This window comes from Schistocerca nitens, chromosome 11 (assembly GCF_023898315.1).
Source record: "Schistocerca nitens isolate TAMUIC-IGC-003100 chromosome 11, iqSchNite1.1, whole genome shotgun sequence".
Taxonomy (NCBI): domain Eukaryota; kingdom Metazoa; phylum Arthropoda; class Insecta; order Orthoptera; family Acrididae; genus Schistocerca; species Schistocerca nitens.
The window spans coordinates 31,795,406-31,816,787 of NC_064624.1; the positions used below are offsets into that span (position 1 = coordinate 31,795,406).

The following is a 21,382-nucleotide window of genomic DNA, read 5'->3' on the forward strand; positions in this document are numbered from 1 at the left end:
AAGGCAAAGGCAGACGGGGGGAAAGGCAAAGGCAGACGGGGGGAAAGGCAAAGGCAGACGGGGGGAAAGGCAAAGGCAGACGGGGGGAAAGGCAAAGGCAGACGGGGGGAAAGGCAAAGGCAGACGGGGGGAAAGGCAAAGGCAGACGGGGGGAAAGGCAAAGGCAGACGGGGGGAAAGGCAAAGGCAGACGGGGGGAAAGGCAAAGGCAGACGGGGGGAAAGGCAAAGGCAGACGGGGGGAAAGGCAAAGGCAGACGGGGGGAAAGGCAAAGGCAGACGGGGGGAAAGGCAAAGGCAGACGGGGGGAAAGGCAAAGGCAGACGGGGGGAAAGGCAAAGGCAGACGGGGGGAAAGGCAAAGGCAGACGGGGGGAAAGGCAAAGGCAGACGGGGGGAAAGGCAAAGGCAGACGGGGGGAAAGGCAAAGGCAGACGGGGGGAAAGGCAAAGGCAGACGGGGGGAAAGGCAAAGGCAGACGGGGGGAAAGGCAAAGGCAGACGGGGGGAAAGGCAAAGGCAGACGGGGGGAAAGGCAAAGGCAGACGGGGGGAAAGGCAAAGGCAGACGGGGGGAAAGGCAAAGGCAGACGGGGGGAAAGGCAAAGGCAGACGGGGGAAAGGCAAAGGCAGACGGGGGAAAGGCAAAGGCAGACGGGGGAAAGGCAAAGGCAGACGGGGGAAAGGCAAAGGCAGACGGGGGAAAGGCAAAGGCAGACAGGGGAAAGGCGTCGCCCTCCGTTTCTGGTGGTGCGCAACTGTGGTAGTCACAGCTTTGGCGTCTCCCTCGGGTGGGAAAGGGGAAAGGTTGCCTGTTCGTGTGTATGTAAGGGGCGCTATGAGCTCACCAGTCGGTCAGTCGGGGTCAGTCTGGGTGAGTCTGGAGTCAGCCTGGGGTCAGTCTCGTCCCCAGCCTGCTTGTCTCTCATCCGAATTTGTGGCGCAATGAGAGAACTCAACAAGTGGTTGCCCGATCACGGGCTTAATTCCTCCATCTGAGGCTGCGCGTTGGACCGTCAGTCTGTTCGAGTTGCTCAGGCAATGGTCATTGGTGGTTGGATCAATCGGTTGGTCGGTCGCACACTGAGACACAAGATGGCTTGTCCGCCTTGAGTGTCAGCACATGTGAGGTTGCCACTTGAGTGCAGTGGGCCGCACTGTATAGCAAGGGGTAGTGGCTTCACGGCCGACACGAGAGCAACAGGAGTCAACCCACGACATCGGTCTGGGCAGTGCGAGCTGCGACGCCGTGAGACGGGAGATTGGCACACCTTCCTGCATCTGTTGAAGCGGCTGGCAGCAGACAGTTTGGGAGAGCGTTTTGGAGGTGCTGCGCCAGGTCTTCGCTAGAAATCGCAGTTTATTAGAAGTTAATTGATTCATGATATGTTGTTTCATTTACTTGTTAAATTCTACTTGTTTTCTTGGTGAGGTCACCAGCCTCTTTGTTTTGGGGTCGTCCCACTATTCTTCTCCGTTTGCCCACACGCAGGAAGGTGGTTATTTATGAATTGGGTGGTCCGTTTTTCCCTTGTGGACTAGGGGCGCGTTAGAACAACTTGCGGTTTGGGTTGTTTGGTAATCACTTATCAGTCTGCCGTATGTTAATAGCTGCCTCTGTGATGTTTGTCGGATTTGGTGTGTTAACGAATTTATTGCTTGAAGTGTAATGGTCTAATTCCAGAAATATGTTTTTATCTTGTCTATTATCTTCAGAGGTGGTATATGTGTACTGTAGAGTGTGTTTGGCCAACCTTGTATAATTTTATGTAAGATTGCATTTCATGGGCTTTTATTTAAATGGTCATTTTTGTATATAAAGTTGCCACCCTTCCACCATAAGACTTCTCTTAGAAATTAAAATCAAGTTGCCCCTTCAGTGGCAAGTTAATCTTTTAATTTCCATCTATTCTACGGTGTGCATACTTTGTGTGCTTGTGTGAACTGTTAAAACTTTTACTTTAAAGTAATCTGGTGTGTTGCAGATCTGCACCTGTGTAGTCGTCCAGAGGTGGTTGTTAGCGGTCATGACTATGGCCATGTCAAAAGGGAGTGGCGAGGTTCTCAGCCCGAAAACTCATACACTCAAAAATTTGTTTCTTTCTGCCTCTGAATAAATTGTGACTTGATATTTAGAGGGTGCTTTCTGCTTATAATTTTAAATCTGTATCTTAAAAAAAGGGCTTTTAGGAATAAAATTCCCATTTGTTAAAAGCAATTTCATTTTGATTTCATCAGTTACTCCCTGGCAACTACTTCCACGCTCACATAGTGTGATTAAATGTGTTAATGTTCTTGACGAATCGCTAGTAAATAAAGTAAATTCTTAAGAAAAAGTTCTGAAAGTAAATTCACGGTTCACAGAGAAGGAAAATTAGTGGGTGAATATGGAATGTGGATAAGGAATGAAAGAGGAAGCCATCTGGTAGAATTTTGGACAGGGCATAACTTCATCATACAGTATGTGCTCAAAAGTATCCGGACACTGCCAGAAACATACTTTTTCATACTAGGAGCATTGTGCTGCCACATACTGCCAGGCACTCCATATCAGCGACCTCAGTAGCCATTAGACAACATGAGAGAGCACATGGGTGCTCTGCAGAACTCATTGACTTTGAAAATGGTCAGTGATTGGGTGTCACATCTGTGGCACAGCTGCAAAATACTAACATGAATTATTTAGAGACGATCGGAAAAGCTGGTAGATGCCAACATCAGGTAAGATTAGTTTGGATTCCATAGAAATGTTGCAACACATGAGGCAATACTGACCCTACGACTTATCTCAGAAGACAGATTAAGGAAAGGCAAACCTACATTTCCAGCATTTGTAGACTTAGAGAAAGCTTTCGACAATGTTGACTGGAATACTCTTTCAAATTCTGAAGGTGGCAGTCATCAAATACAGTGAGCAAAAGGCTATTTACAATTTGTACAGAAACTAGATGGCAGTTATGAAAGTCGAGGAGCATGAAAGGGAAGCAGTGGTTGGGAACGGAGTGAGACAGGGTTTTAGCCCATCCCCAGTGCTTTTCACTCTATGTCGAGCAAGCAATAAATGAAACAAAAGAAGAATTTTCAGTATGCATTAAAATCCAGGGAGAAGAAATAATAACTCTGAGGTTTGCCGACAGCATTGTAATTCTGTCAGAGACAGCAGAGGACCTGGAAGTGCAGTTGAACAGAATGGACAGTGCCTTCAAAGGCGGATATAAGATGAGCATCAACCAAAGCAATACAAGGATAATTGAATGTAGTCTAATTAAATCAGGATATGATGATGGAATTAGGAAATAAGACACTTAAAGTAGTAGATGAGTTTTGCTATTTGGGTAGCAAAATAACTGATGGTTGAAGTAGAGGATATAAAATGTAGACTGGCAATGGCAAGGAAAGCATTTCTGAATAAGAGAAATTTGTTAACATAAAGTATACATTTAAGTGTCAGGAAGTCTTTTCTGAAAGTACTGGTATGGACTGTATCCATCTATGAAAGTGAAATGTGGACGATAAGTAGTTTAGACGAGAAGAGAACAGAAACTTTTGAAACGTGTTGCTATAAGAGAATGCTAAAGATTAGATGGGTGTATCACGTAACTAATGAGGAGATATTGAATAGAACTGGGGAGAAGAGGTATTTGTGGCACAACTTCACTAGAAGAAGGGATCGGTTGGTAGGACACATTCTGAGTCACAACGGATCATCGATTTAGTACTGGAGGGAAGGGTGGAGGGTAAAAGTTAGAGGGAGACCAAGGCATGATTACACTAAACAGATTCAGGAGGATGTGGGTTGCAGTAGTTACTCAGAGAAGAAGCAGCTTGAACAGGATAGAGTAGCATGGAGAGCTGCATCAATCCAGTCTCAGGACTGAAGATCACAACAAGAAATGCATCCTCCCAAAGGCATGATGAATGTATCAGGATTCATCAGACCATGTAGTGCTCTCCCAATGTGCCAACATCCAACACCAACAGTTACATGCCTATTTCAGTTGTAGTTGTCGATGTCATGACATTAACACTAGCACATCCATGGGTCATCAGCTGCACAGACGCATCATTAGGGGTGTTTGGAGCATTGTGCACGTACACACACTTTTACTCTGCCTAGCATTAATGCATGATGTTAGTTATGCCACAGTTTACTGCCTGTCTTGTTTTACCAGTCTGCCTAGCCTATGATGTGTACCACCTGTCATGAACAGTACTTGCACAACCCCCATAATGCCTGGACATGGTTTCACCTGTCATCCCAAGCCTTCAGGCCATCAAAATCTGCTCTCAGTCAAACTCAGATAGATTGTGTGCATTCCCTATTTTACACCCAGACAGCATGCTCACTCATACTCCATGCACCGTGTGCATGTGGGACTAGAAGATAAGGTGAGGTGCTATTGCCTGGATAAGTTTATATTGATAGCAGATCAGTGGTCATAATGTTTTGACTGATGTTATGGATATAGTATTATGACTTCCAAATGGATGCTAGGCCATTCTAAGGGAACCATTCTGCAACATTCAAGGCAATTGTCAAATGCATCAAATTACTACAAGAGTGTACCAGAAAATAATGCTTCCTAAACTTTGAATCTGTTCTTCATATCAGTTGTCATGCATATTACTCTGTTGATGTTACGACTTTGCTGACACAATATGCAGCACCCTCCTGCTGAAGGGTTCTGAACTGCAGTGTGTAATGCGTGTGTGTTAGTTAACCGTGTCAGCATGTCAGAAAACAGAACACAAATTCAAATAGTTTATCCACATGTGGAGTACCCTCTCCTTCAGCATGACAATGATAGACCATACACAACTTTTTTTGGCACCTACAACAGTCTGACACTTTTGATTCATTGTTATTGTTCATACTTTATAGTGTCCCAGTTTGACCCAGTTAATTTTCAACTATTTGCAAAACCTAAAGAACACCTTCAAGAACTTCACTTTGCCGGCCAGTGTGGCCGAGCAGTTCTAGGCACTTCAGTCTGGAACCGCGCAGCCACTACGGTCGCAGGTCCGAATCCTGCCTCGGGCATGGATGTGTGTGATGTCCTTAGGTTAGTTAGGTTTAAGTATCTCTAAGTTCTAGGGGACTAATGACCTCAGATGTTAAGTCACATAGTGCTCAGAGCCATTTTTTTTAACTTTACTTTGATAGTGGTGAATTGGTGTGAGCATAGATGAGGCTGTGCGTCTGCCAACAAAGTCAAACATTCTACAGTGATGACACCAACAACCTGGTGTCTCATTGGGAGAAAGGTGTTCACTGCCATGGTGACTTTGTTTGAAATAAATATTTAAACACTAATGCTTCAATAATTTTCAAATAAAAATTGTGTACCATTACTTTCCAGCATGTGCTCATGCCCAAAATATACACCATTTAAAAACTAAGCTTTATTAATTTGACCAAGAAGGTGGCTTTCAACTAACATAATGTCTACATGCATCTGTTAAGGTCATAGGGAAGTTCAGTCCCACTAACACACCACACAACATAAAAGAAGGCTTCTCGTAGTTAAAAGTTACATTCTGGGCACGATTTGGATTTTTTGGTTAGGCTGTGCTACTGGTCAATTGTTAGCACATCCTTTAACCTAGCAAGGTTTCGTCAGCTCACAGCCACACTGCCACCTTTCAACCTAGGCTAAGCCTTGAGCTGCACTATGGTTCAGTCTCTCAGCACAACCAATATTTCTAGGGGGGAGGGGGTCTAGAAACACATTTTAACCTTGTAGCCTTTGAATAGTTCTCAGGTTCAGGTCCAAGGTCAATGACTCTTCAAATTGCTTTTCATTTACATGATGTGTGTCGTGCATACATATCATTCTGTATGCCAAACCATCATTGTGTCAGGGGTGAAAGCCAAGGCTTTAACTATGTTGGGTCTAACCACTCTTAATGTATTTAATAAAATTTAGTATATTTACTTTCCTATTGTTTCCTCACAGTGATGGTTTAGGATTACTGTTGTGATACTGCTCGTCAAATGAATTGCAAGCTGATCAAGTTTGTATGAACTATAACGAAGCACATATATTCAAATTCAAATGCAAATGCTGCATTAATGCTATCACAGTACTTCTGCAGTTGCACCTAAGATGGGTGTTGAAGCAGACTTGTTCAGCACAGACAGTACACAAGTAGTTTGCATGATTGTGTCAGGACCCTCAATTCTGGTAGGCAGAATAAAAATACTAGTGGCACCAAGTGAATTTGTTTTCCTGCTGATAGCTGAATACCCTACAAATAGCTGCACTGTATCAGATTTCAAGTGACATGTGTATGTAAGATTATTTACACCAGTAACTGTAACATTCTGGCAGTTTCGCAAAAAATGTGTGTGACAATGTGCAGCAAACACAGAAAGTGGTTATGAACAAACCTGTCAATATTTCATGTGTAATACCATTGCTTCATGAAAACTTCACTGCCAACATATAAATTCATTCTGCAGATACAGACCGTTTAATAATTTATGTTTTCATGTGGTATTTGTCTGAAATTTAACTTTACTATTGGGTCATTCCATGTCAAGTGGCCTAAATTTAGACAAGTTCCCCACTTGACCATCTCCAATTTTATGACATTTTTACAGGATGTACATATAGACCTTACATGAAGCACTGCCAAATTACAGCTTCATAAATAGTATGGTGGGGCCACCAGCCACCTTTTTGTAAAGGCTCGTTTTTTTCATTGCGACTGAAATGAATAAATGATCAACTTTGTTTTACCACTGTTCAGGATCTAAGAGACCTGTTGTGCTCAAACTTTGTGATCCTGTTCAACTTTTTGGGTACAATAGCTTCGTTTTAGTACAAAAGGTCAAACTATGGTAAATTCACCATAGTGTGCTATTGAAGTGTTCCATAAATCTTGTTGTATCAAATAAACTCCCATTTATATTACATTAAAAAATACATGTACCAGTCGTACTCTTTATGGTTCCCAAGCCAAATATTTCAATTCTTATTAATTCATTTGCTGAATTTTGTTACTAATAGAAATTACAGTTGATTCTAACAAGCTATAATGTCAGCCCATTCTTGTTGCTGATGGAGCTGGAATGATAGAAATAATGTGTTGGTTTGGAATCCAACAAACATCCTGCCTAGCTGGCCAATAGAATGAATGTGCAGGTCCATTGGGGTGTATGAAAATGACAAACATTTACTTCTTCTGAAACTTCGGACACATTACCAATCTACCATTTTCCATCATATATATAGGCAATGTATTGGTCCAGTTGTAAGGCTTTAGTATTTCTGAATGAAACGCTTTGGTCAACATTTGTCACAAAAAAGTTTGTATCATTGAATACTCTTCTAATAAAAACTTGCTTTTCATTTAATGGCACAAAATGGCGATTGTCTCTTGTTCCTGATACTGTGCAGACATTTTTTAACCTTGCTTCCTGCTCAGTTTTTAATGTTTCAATTTGTTCTTTTGAAACAAAAATTAATTGGATTCCTCTGATATTCTTTGTACAGTATTTAAACAAGTCAGGGGTGTCAAAATCTGGTACTCAGTTGGTCTTTGAAGGCTTGCTCTTGCTGCCACGCACTTTACAGTTCCTCTAATTCTATCACATGGAGATTTTCTGTGGCTTGTAGCAGGAAAGTTCCTTTCAGCTGAGATTCCAAAGTCATTCTGATGGTGGCAGAGATTCATAAAATTTTTGAAGTTTTTGTACTGCACTGCTGACCCATCACTGAAGTAGTAAATGTGTGTCATTTTTCCAAGGAGACACTTTAGATCTTCTATTAATTTCACTATAAAAGCATTTACAACAACTGCATTATGTTTCAGGCTGTCGCTTATTATACAGTAGCTGATGTCCAAGTTATTTCTGGAGTACACGACAAATGGGTGTAAAGTTGCTTGGCTGTTATTCCAGTGAAAACCTTGAACTGCATCCTGGACAATGAAGGAATAATTTTCAGCAAAGTCCATTAATGTGATCATTTCAGTTGGCTCACAGTTTTCTTTTATGCATTTTAGGTGCTTGCTCTGGTGCTTTGCAACATAATGAGTGGAAAGTTTGTCAATTTTTGAAATCAGATCTTCAAGAAAATCCTCAGTGGTCATCTGCTTTGTTTCTAATGTATCTATCAGTGTGCACCCACTGTTTGAACTCAATGGTATCATCTGGATCACTGTCTTCAAAACTAATTTCTAAAAACTGCGCAAGTAGTTCCTTTCCCGGACAGATTTCACGGGGAAGAAGCATGCAGTCTGGATTCCAAATCACACACTGTTTTAGCAGTCAGACTCTTATAATCTTCTTTAATTGGAGTGCTTGCAAGCATCAGTTTCACAGTTGGGTGTAAAGTGCAACCAGAAACTGAGTGGGTTCCTGCAGCACCCACAGCGATGCACGATTTTGGCCTCAATTCACAAAATTTACCAAATCCAATTTCAGGTCCATGCTGAAGTTGATATGCAACAAATATTTCTTCCAAATTATTCAGAAGAAGGTATTTTTGCATCAAAACTATCTTTCCTTCTATTCTAATTGATACATAGTCTTTTTACCTGGACAAATTCGACTAAATTCTTCATTCTGAAAAAATGTTACCACTCTTTTACGGCATCTGAAATCATCTTGCCACACTTGTTCTTTGGCAGATTTAGTACACTATTTTCTGCCTGTAACTTCCTAGCTGCTTTTACCATCCTCTCTGAAACACCGAATTATTGCATTGTCTCTTTTATAGTCCAGCTTTGTGGTACTAGTGTCAGTATCTGCAATTTTTCAGGTTCCCTTGACAATTGCAACTTCTCTTTCAATTCCTTAATCAGCTGCTTATAATCTTCACAATCGGGACATGTCTTGCTTGTACTAGGTGTTTGAAGACCTTTTGGGGCAAATCCTTCAAGCAGCAGCAATGTTATTCACAACTGCCTGTTGAGCTTCGCTTATTTTTCGTTTTGCGTAACCTTTCACATCCCTTTTGGATATTCTCTGAAATTTTAGAGGGAATACCGAAAAAGCAGTTAGAATTGAACTGATTGATTGATTCCTCTGGATATGCTTCATCTTCTGACTGGTTTGAAGTTCACTGTGATTTTTCTGCTTTCTTTGGTAAAAATTGTTTCTGCAAGTTGGACAGATCTTCCGACCAGGTTTGACATTGCTCTTAGTCACAGCTTGCAATTGTTTTGCCGTTTACACATTGACAATCCGTAAACCCTTTTCAACAGAATGGTTCTCTGCACCAAAACGATTACAACAATATCTCTGTAGAAAGTCATGAATTCATATTACTCTACTGAAAATTCTTTGATTGGAATGAAGCCTCGATGTGTGTATGTTTTCAGCTGACATGCAGAATTATATGTAGGACCAATGACACACAGTACTGAAACCTCATTGATATCCATTACACTACAATTAAATTTATGCTTCGAATTGCCGTTTGTTTCAATATTAGATAAAGTAGAATTGGTGTATATTTCCAACTGAAAAATATTAAACAATCATAGCAGGGTGTATACGCCGACATGGAAAAAAAACTTCCCGGGTTTCCCAGTTCCTCCCGGGAGTGCAAACATACTGTTTCCCTATTAACTGACAATATATTTTCTCTCGGAACTGTATATCATCAGTCTTTTGAATGGTTACATACGGTCGTAGAATTTCCCGGCGCTTTAGAAAACGAAACACGGGGAAAAACAAGCCGTATTGGAAAGATCTTTGATGAGCAGCAACATGTACAGTGCATATTTTCATATTACGAAAGTATAAATTCGAATTCCTCCAAACACCGCATGTTACTTTCCGAAGCATTGAAATCAAGATTGCAATGCGTTTTTGTAAGCCAGTCATAGCTCATGTCACGTGATCTCGCCAGCCGATGACAGCGGGTATTCAGAACTGAGGACACATGATGTAGTCAGCCAAAAGCAACATCACTGTTAAGAAGCGCGAATGCACAAACAGAAAAAGCTAATGGTTTAAATTAATATACATTGTGTTGCTACACAAAAAGCAAAGCTTTCACATATAATATTGTTCTCTAAGATTAAGACGCTGCAAGAGAAGCAAGCTTTCACATATAATGTTGGTCTTTTATGTGCGAATTACAGTGTAATATATATTACACAAATGTGCCAGCAAAATTTTTAATAACGACGTTAATGTCTTGTCTTCTGGGCTCTAAATTCATCTAAATGACTCATCATCGAAGAGTTGATTTTTAAATGAGACTCAAATGCTCTGCGATTTAAGAAATTCATCGTACATTCTCGCACATAGTTGGCTCAAATGGCTCTGAGCACTATGGGACTTAACATCTATCGCACATAGTTCAACTTACGTAGAAGGATATTTATTTTGAAAGTAACACTTTTCAAACCACCATTCGGAATATTTTCACGCGAGCTATTAGAAATAGGTTCATTTGTGGAGTTGCCAGAGAGCGCCAGATGACAGGTGCCACCGGCCTTGCGCAGCTACGATGGCGTAGGGAGCCCGTATGTTCGTAAGTGTAAAACATTAAAACATCTTACATTATGTCATAAAACAAACAAGACATCGGAGGATACTCCAAGAGCATCGGAATTTCGTGACCGATAATAAAATGTGCACATTTAAAGTGCACATTCGTATGTCCAGATTCCCAGTGAAGTGGGCCATGACCTGATTCCAATGTAGTTTTTGGAATGTAAATTTTCTTATAATACCAGTACTATGTTATCTCATGTTTGGTTCTTTATTATGGCATAATGCCATACGTGTTACAAGTTGAAAACGTGCACTTGAAATGATGCAGCAAACAGTGTGCGGAATTAAACGCTTCGTTTCAAATATATTTTCTGCCTCAGCGGAAAAGATTAATAAAAGAAAATTTCTTTAGCAAATCGACAAAAATAGCCTCATTGTTCAGCAAGGCAATAAATGCTTGACTGTCAGAAAGGTGGAAATAAAATAAAATCTGCAACTAACAACACATTTTAGTCTTCCGTAATTATGTGTATGTATTTTAATTCACTCGATAGCCTCCCACCACAGCAATCTGTTTTGTTTTCATTTGATGTGAGAGCAGTAAACGAAGAGGAAACAGCAAAATCACTAAATGTATACACGGATCACGTGGAGACTACCCACATGCCCACTATAACTCCGACTGCTCTGTGCATCAGCCCCGAATTTACGATACTTTCAAACTGGGCCAATACGCCGCCACTCCCTCAAGCGTTTGAGATAGGACGTCAAAAATTAGAAAAAAAAAAACGAATTTTCAAAAATTCTTCAGAAAGTTAATCCTTTCAGTAGATACAACGCAATGAAGTACAGTCAAAATTTGATACAAGATTTATGAGCCACTTTGATAGCACACTATGATGAATTTACTATAGTCACAATGTCAAAAAATTGAGCCTTTACGAAAAGGTGGCTAGTGGCCCCACCATACTACTTATGAAGCTGTAATTTGGCAGTGATATATGTAAGGTCTATATGTACAACCTGAAAAAATTTCATGGAAATTGGGGATCGTCTAGTGGTGACCCTTAGACCACTTGTTATGGAATGACCCTGGTGACCGTTCTACTTACACTTTGTTCACATATTCAAGGTCGACACCTAATTTTAATAGTACTACAAAATTTACTTCTCAGATTAGTGAAATGCAAATGTCACTTCAACATCATCAATAAATTACATTTCTTATTCCATACCACGATACACTGCAATAATGCATTAACTGTGCCATACCATTTATAAATTTAATGGCACAGCTAAGATTCACTATGGTCATAGTTATTCTTAAGTTGCACATTAAGGCTGTCATTTAAAAGAAGCATATCAGAGCAGAATATACCCACTATATGGCAACCACGTTATCAGTATAATTGAATTGTGCATTAAAAAAAGGTTTCCATGTTTACTTAACATTAAATTGAAACTCTTGCTGAATTCTATGTGAGGTTTAATAACAGGCTTAGTTCAATGCACTGTGCAAAATGTCATATTTAAGAGTGAAAGTTCATCAGTTGTTTAGTAAACAGAATTACTTGTGTTTCCAGCAGCATGACATCAATTTTATGTACTCACACACCATACTGCACACAGAAATTAACGAAACACTGTTAAGAAATACAAGTAAGCCACTTACCATGAAGGGTAACTCTGTTTTCACTTCGTCCGTTTCCTCATTTTTTATCCACGTAGCTGGCTCCTGGTCCATTGCTTTAGTTCTGCAATCTGGGAAAAAAAAAAAAAAAAAAAAAAAGCAATTATATAAGAACAGTGGTACTCAGTTTCTGTTGTTACCATGAAGTACAGCTCAAAGGCAGTATTTTCACTTGTCTAATGGGTGCAGTAAATGGGTGATTACACAGGAAACAGATTCAGAAAGGATGAGGAAAAGTAGGTTCAGTGATATAAACTCATTTACATTTCTAAGGTCATGAAGAGTGAGAACACTGAAAACAGAGTATTTATAGTTGCTACTGCTCTTTTTTAACACTGGCTCATGGATACTTTTCTATTGCGACAATTATGGAAGATGTGTATTTTTTGTGCATGCACGAACTTCAGTATTACAAACAGTCAGAGCGGTCAAGACATTGCAGCAAAATTACTGAATAACACCAAATAATTCATTTTACACTTTGTTCGTTGTGTTAATTTCAGTCCAATAGGGACATGATGAGAATCTGGACGTACGGATTGATTGTTTGTCAGTGAATATGCATTTTCAACATAGGTATTACCTTGAAACTTCCTTCACCTGTATTCCTCACGGATGTATACACAGTTTATAGAAAGCATCATCATTTTGGAATCTTTACCTGCTATTAAAGAAAACCATATAAATGTCCCATAGATTGCTCACTGCAGTGCAAAAGTTCTCATTCTTGATTAACATCAAGATTAAAAAGTGGTTCGTTTTTTCTTACAAAACTGATTTACTAAAACGACTTCCTACTAACTGTAACTATGATGAATGATCTATTCAGTTCTGATGACATGTAATGCTTTATGTTAGACGAATTACAGTTAATTTGTACCTCGTATTTCGCCAGTTCCTAAATTACAGTATTCTTATACAGAACTCCATTAAAAACCACACACTACAAAAAACTGGTATTTACACATGATTAGATGAATACTAACGACACGAGTAACCAAAGCACAGGGAAAACTAGCAAAATGCAACACAACTACAGCATTTCCTTTCATGCGAACATACTCAAAGCATGAAATGATGTAACTGTGGGCACTTGAAAACATGCTTACGTTAGCTCTAAAATCTGGAGCCACTATATGTCTACATCACAGCAAATTATCTTCATAATTATTATAGCTGAGTAAGTCAACATAACCGTACTAACATAGCGAATAGAGGTGGGCCAAATGGCTATTCTGGAGTAACCGTTATCACAGTTCCAGTCATTCTTTGATAATCGTTATTTTTAACTGTTATTAATAACTGTCAAGTTATTTTTCGCTAGCGAATACCGAATACTCCGAGGGGCTACAGTTAAATAACGACATAGTTGGAATCCTTCAGTTTAATTATCAGTATAAGTGCGAGTAGTGTGAAATGGCAGGAATGTCATTTGAAACATTTCATAACCTTAGCTTATTAACTCCGGGTACATTTTAGTTGATGTTAGAATGATTATTAGTGTTTCATATTATATGTTTGTAGGTTATCGGTCGCTATTAGAAATATTATCTTCGCAGCTGCAACAGAAAGTATGCGGAACTTCGCCACAGCACTGTTTAAGTAAAATGTTAACAACGTGCGTTATTAAGTATGAAGTAATATGTAAACTGAATACCGTAGGTTAAATTCGAAGCTTAATTTCTTGTGCTGCTCACTTAATAGAATAAGTGTACAGCCTTGTAATACAACAAAAAATATACGTAATGTGACAGATTCGTTTACTCCTGTCATGTAAAAGATAGTCCTATTGGGGAAAGTGTGGGTACGCTAATCCAAGTTTTATGTGAGATTAGGAAACTGTTCGATTTCTCCAACCACAACATGTTTATAACATATGAAGGCATGCAGATTGAAAAGGTTGACAGTGTTACATTTCTGGGACTACAAATCGATAATAAATTCAGTTGGGAAGGGCATACCACATTTTTTCACTCTATTATTTCATAAGGGAGCATATTCTGTGGTAACTCATCAAACGTAGCAAAAGTTTTTCGCATCTAAAAGTGTGGAATAAAAATCGTTTGTGGTATAAATTCAAGAACATCATGTAGGAACCTGTTCAAGGAACTTTGTATTCTAACCACTGCTTCCTAGTGTAATTATTCCTTAATGAAATTTGTTACAAGTATTTCCAACCAATAGTTCAATACATAATCAGTACTAGAAATAGCAACAGCAATCTACATAAAGACCTAAAATCACTTACCTTGGTCCAAAAGTGGTCCAATATTCAGGAACATGCATTTTCAATAAACTGTCAGCAACCATCAAAAACTCGGTTTCCGATAAAGCACGGTTTACAGTGTGTTTGAAAGGCTTTTTGATACAGAAGTGTCTGATTCCACGTATCTGCTTTGACCTGGGACGTCCTCAATATGCCGGAAATGGCTATTTTAAGTATGTCTATGACATCACTACATACACATGGCAACAAACATGAAGATACATATAAATAATACAATAACATCTCCCACCAAAAATACAATCAAATCAACGGGACAACTGTGGGAAGTTGGGGGTTTTAGGGTGAGGACAAGCTAGTAAAAAATAAAAACACATCATGATCCCAAAACACAAAATGAAGAACAAAAAAAAAAAAAAAATACAGGATTCTGGTACACCAACAAAAATCTGCAGGAATCGGACACTTCCCTTGAACAATATAGGTCAACCATAGGTGACAACACCAATGCCCACAACTAAAAGTACGAAAATTGGAACCTGATATTTCTCAACCTCAGATGACGATACCAAAACATCAATACCTACAACTATGAAAATGGGAATCGGTCATTTCCTGTTACCTATATAGAACCACCACAACTACTGATACCAAAAAACCAGCACCTATAACTGCGAAAAATAAAACCACAATCCCAAAAATCCACAAATCAAACATCCCTACATAAATTAAATCACATTCAATACTCCATAAATACACAAAACATCACAACTAGAAAAAAAAAAAAAATGAATTACCACCAGCAAATTCCGGCAAACTAGATCGGCTAGTCCCCCCCCCCCCAAACACACATACAAAAACCAACTCAAACACCGTGCCGTAATGACATTCACTCACAAAAACACCTTTACGTCGAAGCAGACGGGTGGAATCGGACGCTTCAGTTGACCCCTCCTTCTACTCTGTAGATGAATATCGTAAGAGACTGATAGACCAGCTTAGGTAAAAATAAAAATTCTGCTATAGGGTGAAGTGGGGTAAGTGTAACCATGGGGTTAGTGTAACCACGGCTTATGGTGCCTTAAAGAAGCTGTATTTTTACCTCTGACCTATCACACGTGTTAATTTACTCCTTTCTTTGTTATATTTAACACTAAGTTGTCAAATCTGACATAAATTGGTAATTAATTTTTGGACTTGAATTGACATCTACATTTTCACTCTGCGAGAGAGTGACATGCTCAGAATTTGGTGGTCTGTCATTTTTGCAGTTTTAAAGATAACTGCACAATTTTTTGGTTACAAACTAACTTTTGCATGATAATTTCAAATATGAGATTCATTTTACTCTACTGATAAAGCTCTTGATATGGCAGGCATGGTTACACTTACCCCAACTTTTTCCCATGTGGGGCAAGTGTAACCAATCAGCTGTGGCAAGTGTAACTGGGGGGGGGGGGGTTTACACTTGCCCCAAACAAACTTACCAGAAGATATTTATTTATTTAAGCCATAACCCTGTTTTTGCCATCACACTAGATCAACTAAACTGGCCTTCCTGTGTGTGAAATCTACTTGGGACCAAAAGTTAACTCATCACCAGAGACGTCATCAAGGGTAAAAATTAGCAAACGTGACTTTTCCAATCTCCTCACTGCTGTATGGAATGAAACACCACCTGAATTGTTGAACAGTGGTTTTCAAAAAGCAGGAATATTCCCTTACAGTAGAGAAGTAATTGATAAAACTAAATATGATCCTGAGACATATAAAAGATATGTAGTTCATACCAAATCTTTGGCAGAAACAAATCCATTGCCAGCTCACAATAATGCAGCCAGACTGTGTGGAAGCTACGTCTCTAACAGAAAGTACTCAGATTTTTGGGAAGCTTCCAGCTGAACAACCTCCAGAATTTTATAGGCCTACATCTACTGAGCCCTGTAGTTCTCCCAGTATCAGAGTTCTTTCTCAACCATTCCCAAGCTAACCAATGTATCATTATGTTCTGGAACTTCTGATTTGTCATTTGAAAGGTTATTATTGGAAACAGTCCAACAGTGTAGTCCCACTGGTAAAACAAAGAAGAAAAGGATTGCACCAGGAGCTAAAGTTATCCTTTTCAAGATGCCATATATAAAGAAAAAGATTTTAAAGGAAAAAAGAATATATGGAGGAAGCAAAACAAAAAAGCATTATTGGCATAAAAAAGGGCTTGGTAATAAAAAGTAAATCTTCCAAACAAAGTGGTGTTACTTTATCTGAAATGTCATCTCAGAATGTGATGGAAAAAAAATCCCTGATTGCTCATGTGGGTAACAAGAAAAAAAGACTGGAAGTTGAATCAACAAGTGAAGAAAGTGAAACTGAAGGAGACCTATCTTTAATAAGTAGTGATGAAGATGAGAACACTGGCTGATCTCAGGAAAGAAATGATAAGCTGTGAAGAAGAAGAAGAGGCAAACTTTTTTGAAGCCAAAGATAAAATTACAGTTGGAAACTATGTTCTGGTAGCTTTTGCAACAAAATGTAAGAAAGTTCATTTCATTGGCCAAGTCACCAAAATTATTCATTCAAGAGATTCAGAAGTGATTTTCCTCAGATGCAAAAGTAAGACAAAGCATGGAACCACATTCTATTGGCCTGATAGAAGAGATGAGACGCAAGTTCCCTCCTCTGATGTCATTTCAGTGCTGCCTGAGCCTACTTTCGGTCACAAGGGAGACCTGACATTTGGTGTTACATTTGATTCATACAATATTCAGTGACTAAATAATAGTTAGGGCCTAAGTGTGAATATAATAAGTTGAATTAGGGCAGTTTAGCATTAAACACAAATTGCCAACAACTTTAGTTCGATTACTATGAAAAATAATAGAAAGTGAACTTATAAAGTGATTATTTCCTTTTCTCTTGAGACTAGATATTTTATTATTTCTGTTAAATTGCCTACTAAAGAAAAAAAATATTACTCTTGTAGAATTTAAACTAATAAATTACTGGCCAAATTAAAAAATAAATCATCTATGATGCGGTCTGTTTCAGTGTTTTATGGTTTAGGCTAACACTTATTTTTTAGTTTAGCTAATATTTTCTGTGTATTTCATAATATACAAAGAGGCGTGTGCAAAAAAGTTCATATCTTGAGTAAAATTTAAGATATTTTAATAATTTAAAAATTCTCAAATTCAGTAAAAATTCGGTAATCGGGTCACTTACCCCAAGTCTCTTTTACAATGCTCTGTATGGGTACAACAATGTGGGGGCAAGTGTAACCTCACAACACAAAATTTTGAAAACAATTATTTGACCATATAATTTTTTCTTTCAAAAACAAAATGTGTATTGTTTAAAAGTCAATAAGTGAAACTTTAAGCATGAGAAATTTCAAAATCATATCTTCAACAACAAGTTGGCAATTTGGTGTCAAAGTTGAACTATGCCAAAACGTGGTTACACTTATCCCACTTCACCCTATTTCAGTTTTGACAGCACTTTGTTGCAACAGTCAAGATCGGGTATTCTGTGTATGATAAATTTATTAAAAGTACGTAACTGTTTTATTCTGACAGCGTATCAATTCTGTAAATATTAGCAGTTACTGTAATATATTCACATATTTTGATAATCTCCTGACAAATGACGACGATAATTATTATATTCAACTGTATTATGTTATACTTTCTGACATGTTACTTGTCATTTGCGATGGCCAGCGGCTATTTCCGAAGAAGTACGTAAATATTTGTTCGCTCCAGTAACTATCGTCTCTGAAATATCACCGGGGTCTAAGAGTGGAGTCACTGTATCAGGTACACAGACACAGTTATTCCGTTACCAACTTCCAGGTTACCTGTAATGGTAGCCCGACAACTGCCAGAGAATGAGAACTGTGGGCCAATAACGATAACTGCCAGAGGAAAATACCGATCTCTGACAGTTATTTCCATAGTCGCTCGTATTCCTTATGGTAACTCTCTTTATACTATCCGTTCAAGCTAAATTGACATATGAGGCGGTGGCTCAAGGGAACGACCGTACTTGTCAATGCCTGTACCGCAGTTCCTATCAGCCACCGCTCGGATATTAAGCTTATTTAATTGTTTGTGCTAAAAGTAACGAAGTACAAAGCTCTTACCAACAGAGGGCGTGCAGTCTCTCAGTTATTCAAATGGCTCTGAGCACTATGGGACTCAACTGCTGAGGTCATAAGTCCCCTAGAACTTAGAACTACTTAAACCTAACTAACCTAAGGACAACACACACATCCATGCCCGAGGCAGGATTCGAACCTGCGACCGTAGCGGTCGCGCGGTTCCAGACTGTAGCGCCAGAACCGCTCAGCCACCAGCCACAGTTATTCCCATTGCCTATAAAACGCCTTCCAAATGGTCAATCACTCTCCTTCGTTCGTAGCCAGATCTCCGATGAATTGACGGGAAAGCGTATTACGATCTTCGGTCAACAGATGGCGCGAGGCACTGTTGACACTAGACAGTTATTGAAATAACTGCCTGTATCAGAGAAACGGTTATCGCAGTAACAGTTACTTCTCAGTAATGAGTTATTTCTATCACGTTATTTTTTGCAACCTCTAATAGCGAATGTTTGAATGTCACACTGTCCACCTTTTCTCGTCAGTCACGAAGTACATGACGGAGATCACTGCATGGACAAACTGGTCCTAACAACACGTCACATTCTAAGCCATTTCTTTTACAGAGATACACGTAGCGATTTTACCGGACAGGCCAAAAACAACAAGCTCTAATAACTCGGATATTTAGTTATGAACATAACCTGAAAATTTACAACACTCGTACACCTTCACCAAGCACACTATAGGTGATGTGATCACGAATACAGAATAAAATCTCGCCCTTATGTACCCATTAAAAATTAAAAGGCAGAAACCTCAAATATAGCTTCCACAGCGTCATCACAAGATATTCACGAACTATTAGACTCGCCAGACTCAACTGTTATTGTGTTAGAAATGAAGTACCGCGCTAATTTACTTGCGAAACAATTTTCTTCATTTACTCTAGCTTGCAGTTTATAAACGCTTAAAAATTACCTGGAGAATATCATACAAATTTCCGCTAAACCACGAACTTGCAGCTGACTACTGACTGAAAGAACCCAGTTAAACCAAAGATCTTGCAGAAAGACAAAGCACTCTGCCGTGGGCTGTGAGATAAGGAGTTCGGAAAAACCGGAAAGATAAAATGCGAAAATTAAATTAAGGTAGAATACCTACTCTATCCCTTTGGTAAATCCTTATCGCTATTTTAGTATAACAACTACATAACTTAAAATAGCTGTTATTGAAGAAAAGCGTTTGAAAATTTCTCGCAATTTTAAATCTTCACTGTACCACAGTCTAACATAACAGTCGCGACACTCACCACTGTAAAAGTTGTTGCCGTTTGACAGATGGAGCGACGCTAGCGCTCCAAGCGGCAGGTAAGGTGAACGTCAGACGTGTTGTAAGCATATGTTTGTTTACTTCCATTTCCTACGTAATTTCCGAATTATTCGAGTTATTTTCTTGCCTCCAAGAGTTTGTTTAGTATCGGAAGGCATATATTTTTCTATTAATGATTCTAAAATAAGTGCAAGTATGGACAAAAACCATGAATAGAGTGGTAAGCTACAACACATTCGTGAAGAAACACTTGTGACATTGGACAGAATTCAGCTTACCACGTTGATATCAAAAGAATATAAACACACAGATTCACATGTAAGAAGCACAGACATGTACATCTACACGCAAAAGCGATCGACAGCGCGTTTATCGTTCTGTAGGCCTACTGTGTGTGTCATTGTTGCCTGTTGCCACAAGTATGACCTTAATCTTTATATTATTCAAAGTGGGTAAAGCAACTGCCAAATAGTGGCAGAAATATACTGAAAACATTATAATGAGCTGATTACATTACATTTCACGAAAAACCTAATATTTGAATACTTTTCAAACAATCTGTCTGTAGTCACTTTCCTTGTCCCGCAATAGTTTCGCTCGATCTGCACATTCTGACACTTCACACGCTTTAGTAAGACATGAAAAGCTGCACTTAATCTATCCACTTTATCGTCAAAGCACGTCTGTGGTGACGATTCGCACGATTCTGGCACTGATACATGGAGAGCTGAACTGGCTGCTTCTGTGTCATACGACTGTTTTACAGCTTTAGATTGACTGTCGAATCTTTGTGGCAGTTTCCTCTTCATCGTCAGTTGAGGTAGCTTATTTAGGATGTCAAACAGTGTGGGTACTGCATTCCACACGAGTTTGTTATTGTCTGCGTTCATGAACTGGTTTTCTTCGAAATGTAGCGGACAAAACCTAATATTATTATACAGGTAAACTGGGTCTTTCTTCATAAGGTCTTCTCGTCTGCTATTATCAAGCCATTTTCTGCTCCTAAAACGATACATTCATCATTTATACACATATAGTTTGCAAGTGAATCCTGACGATACAGTTTAGTAACATGATGGTATATACCTCTCAGGATCCTTAGGAAATCTAAAAAGAGACAGCTGTGGTGTCTTCTTCCTGTTGTTGCTGCAATTTATTGCGCTACAAACGCTCCCGATAGTATAAACCATTGTATAAATCAAAATAATCAATCACTATTCGCTTTCACGATCGCGCCGAACTCACATTTCGCCTGCAGCCAGGCGACTAGCGCGAGTTTTGGTGTTCTCGTAAAGATAAGTCATTTTAGATTATAAAACATATAGATTAGTACTGAATACGTGGTAAATAAGTGTATTAGTGTGCCGTTTAAGTCTACCATTAAAGGTTTCATTTTTCTTTACGTAATATAGCAGAAAACACGAAAAGACCGTACAGTCGTATTTTCTGTTTACGTTCTGCTGAAGCAAATCTATAGAATTTCGTTTAGTTGTTCCTTGCTCTCTCCAGCAATTTAACTTAGCGTACCTCTTCATTATTTAACTAGCATTTCCGGAAAGTAGCGTAAAGTTTAAGTTGTTGTTTCAGAA

The 21,382-nt window shown here is 39.1% G+C and overlaps 1 protein-coding gene across 4 annotated transcripts in view; it reads right to left on the minus strand.

Annotated features, from left to right (window-relative positions):
* Positions 1–19,522, minus strand: part of LOC126212951 (zinc finger protein 43-like) — a 142,182-nt gene extending 122,660 nt beyond the window's left edge. For all 4 annotated transcript variants that reach the window (XM_049940469.1, XM_049940470.1, XM_049940468.1 and 1 more), the window contains exons 1-2: positions 19,443–19,522; positions 12,124–12,212 (exon numbers count right to left, since the gene is read on the minus strand). In XM_049940469.1, coding sequence (XP_049796426.1) covers positions 12,124–12,195 — 72 coding nt within the window. In that variant the 5' untranslated portion in view covers positions 12,196–12,212; positions 19,443–19,522. The remainder of the gene's footprint in view (positions 1–12,123; positions 12,213–19,442) is intronic.
* Positions 19,523–21,382: the final 1,860 nt, after the last annotated feature.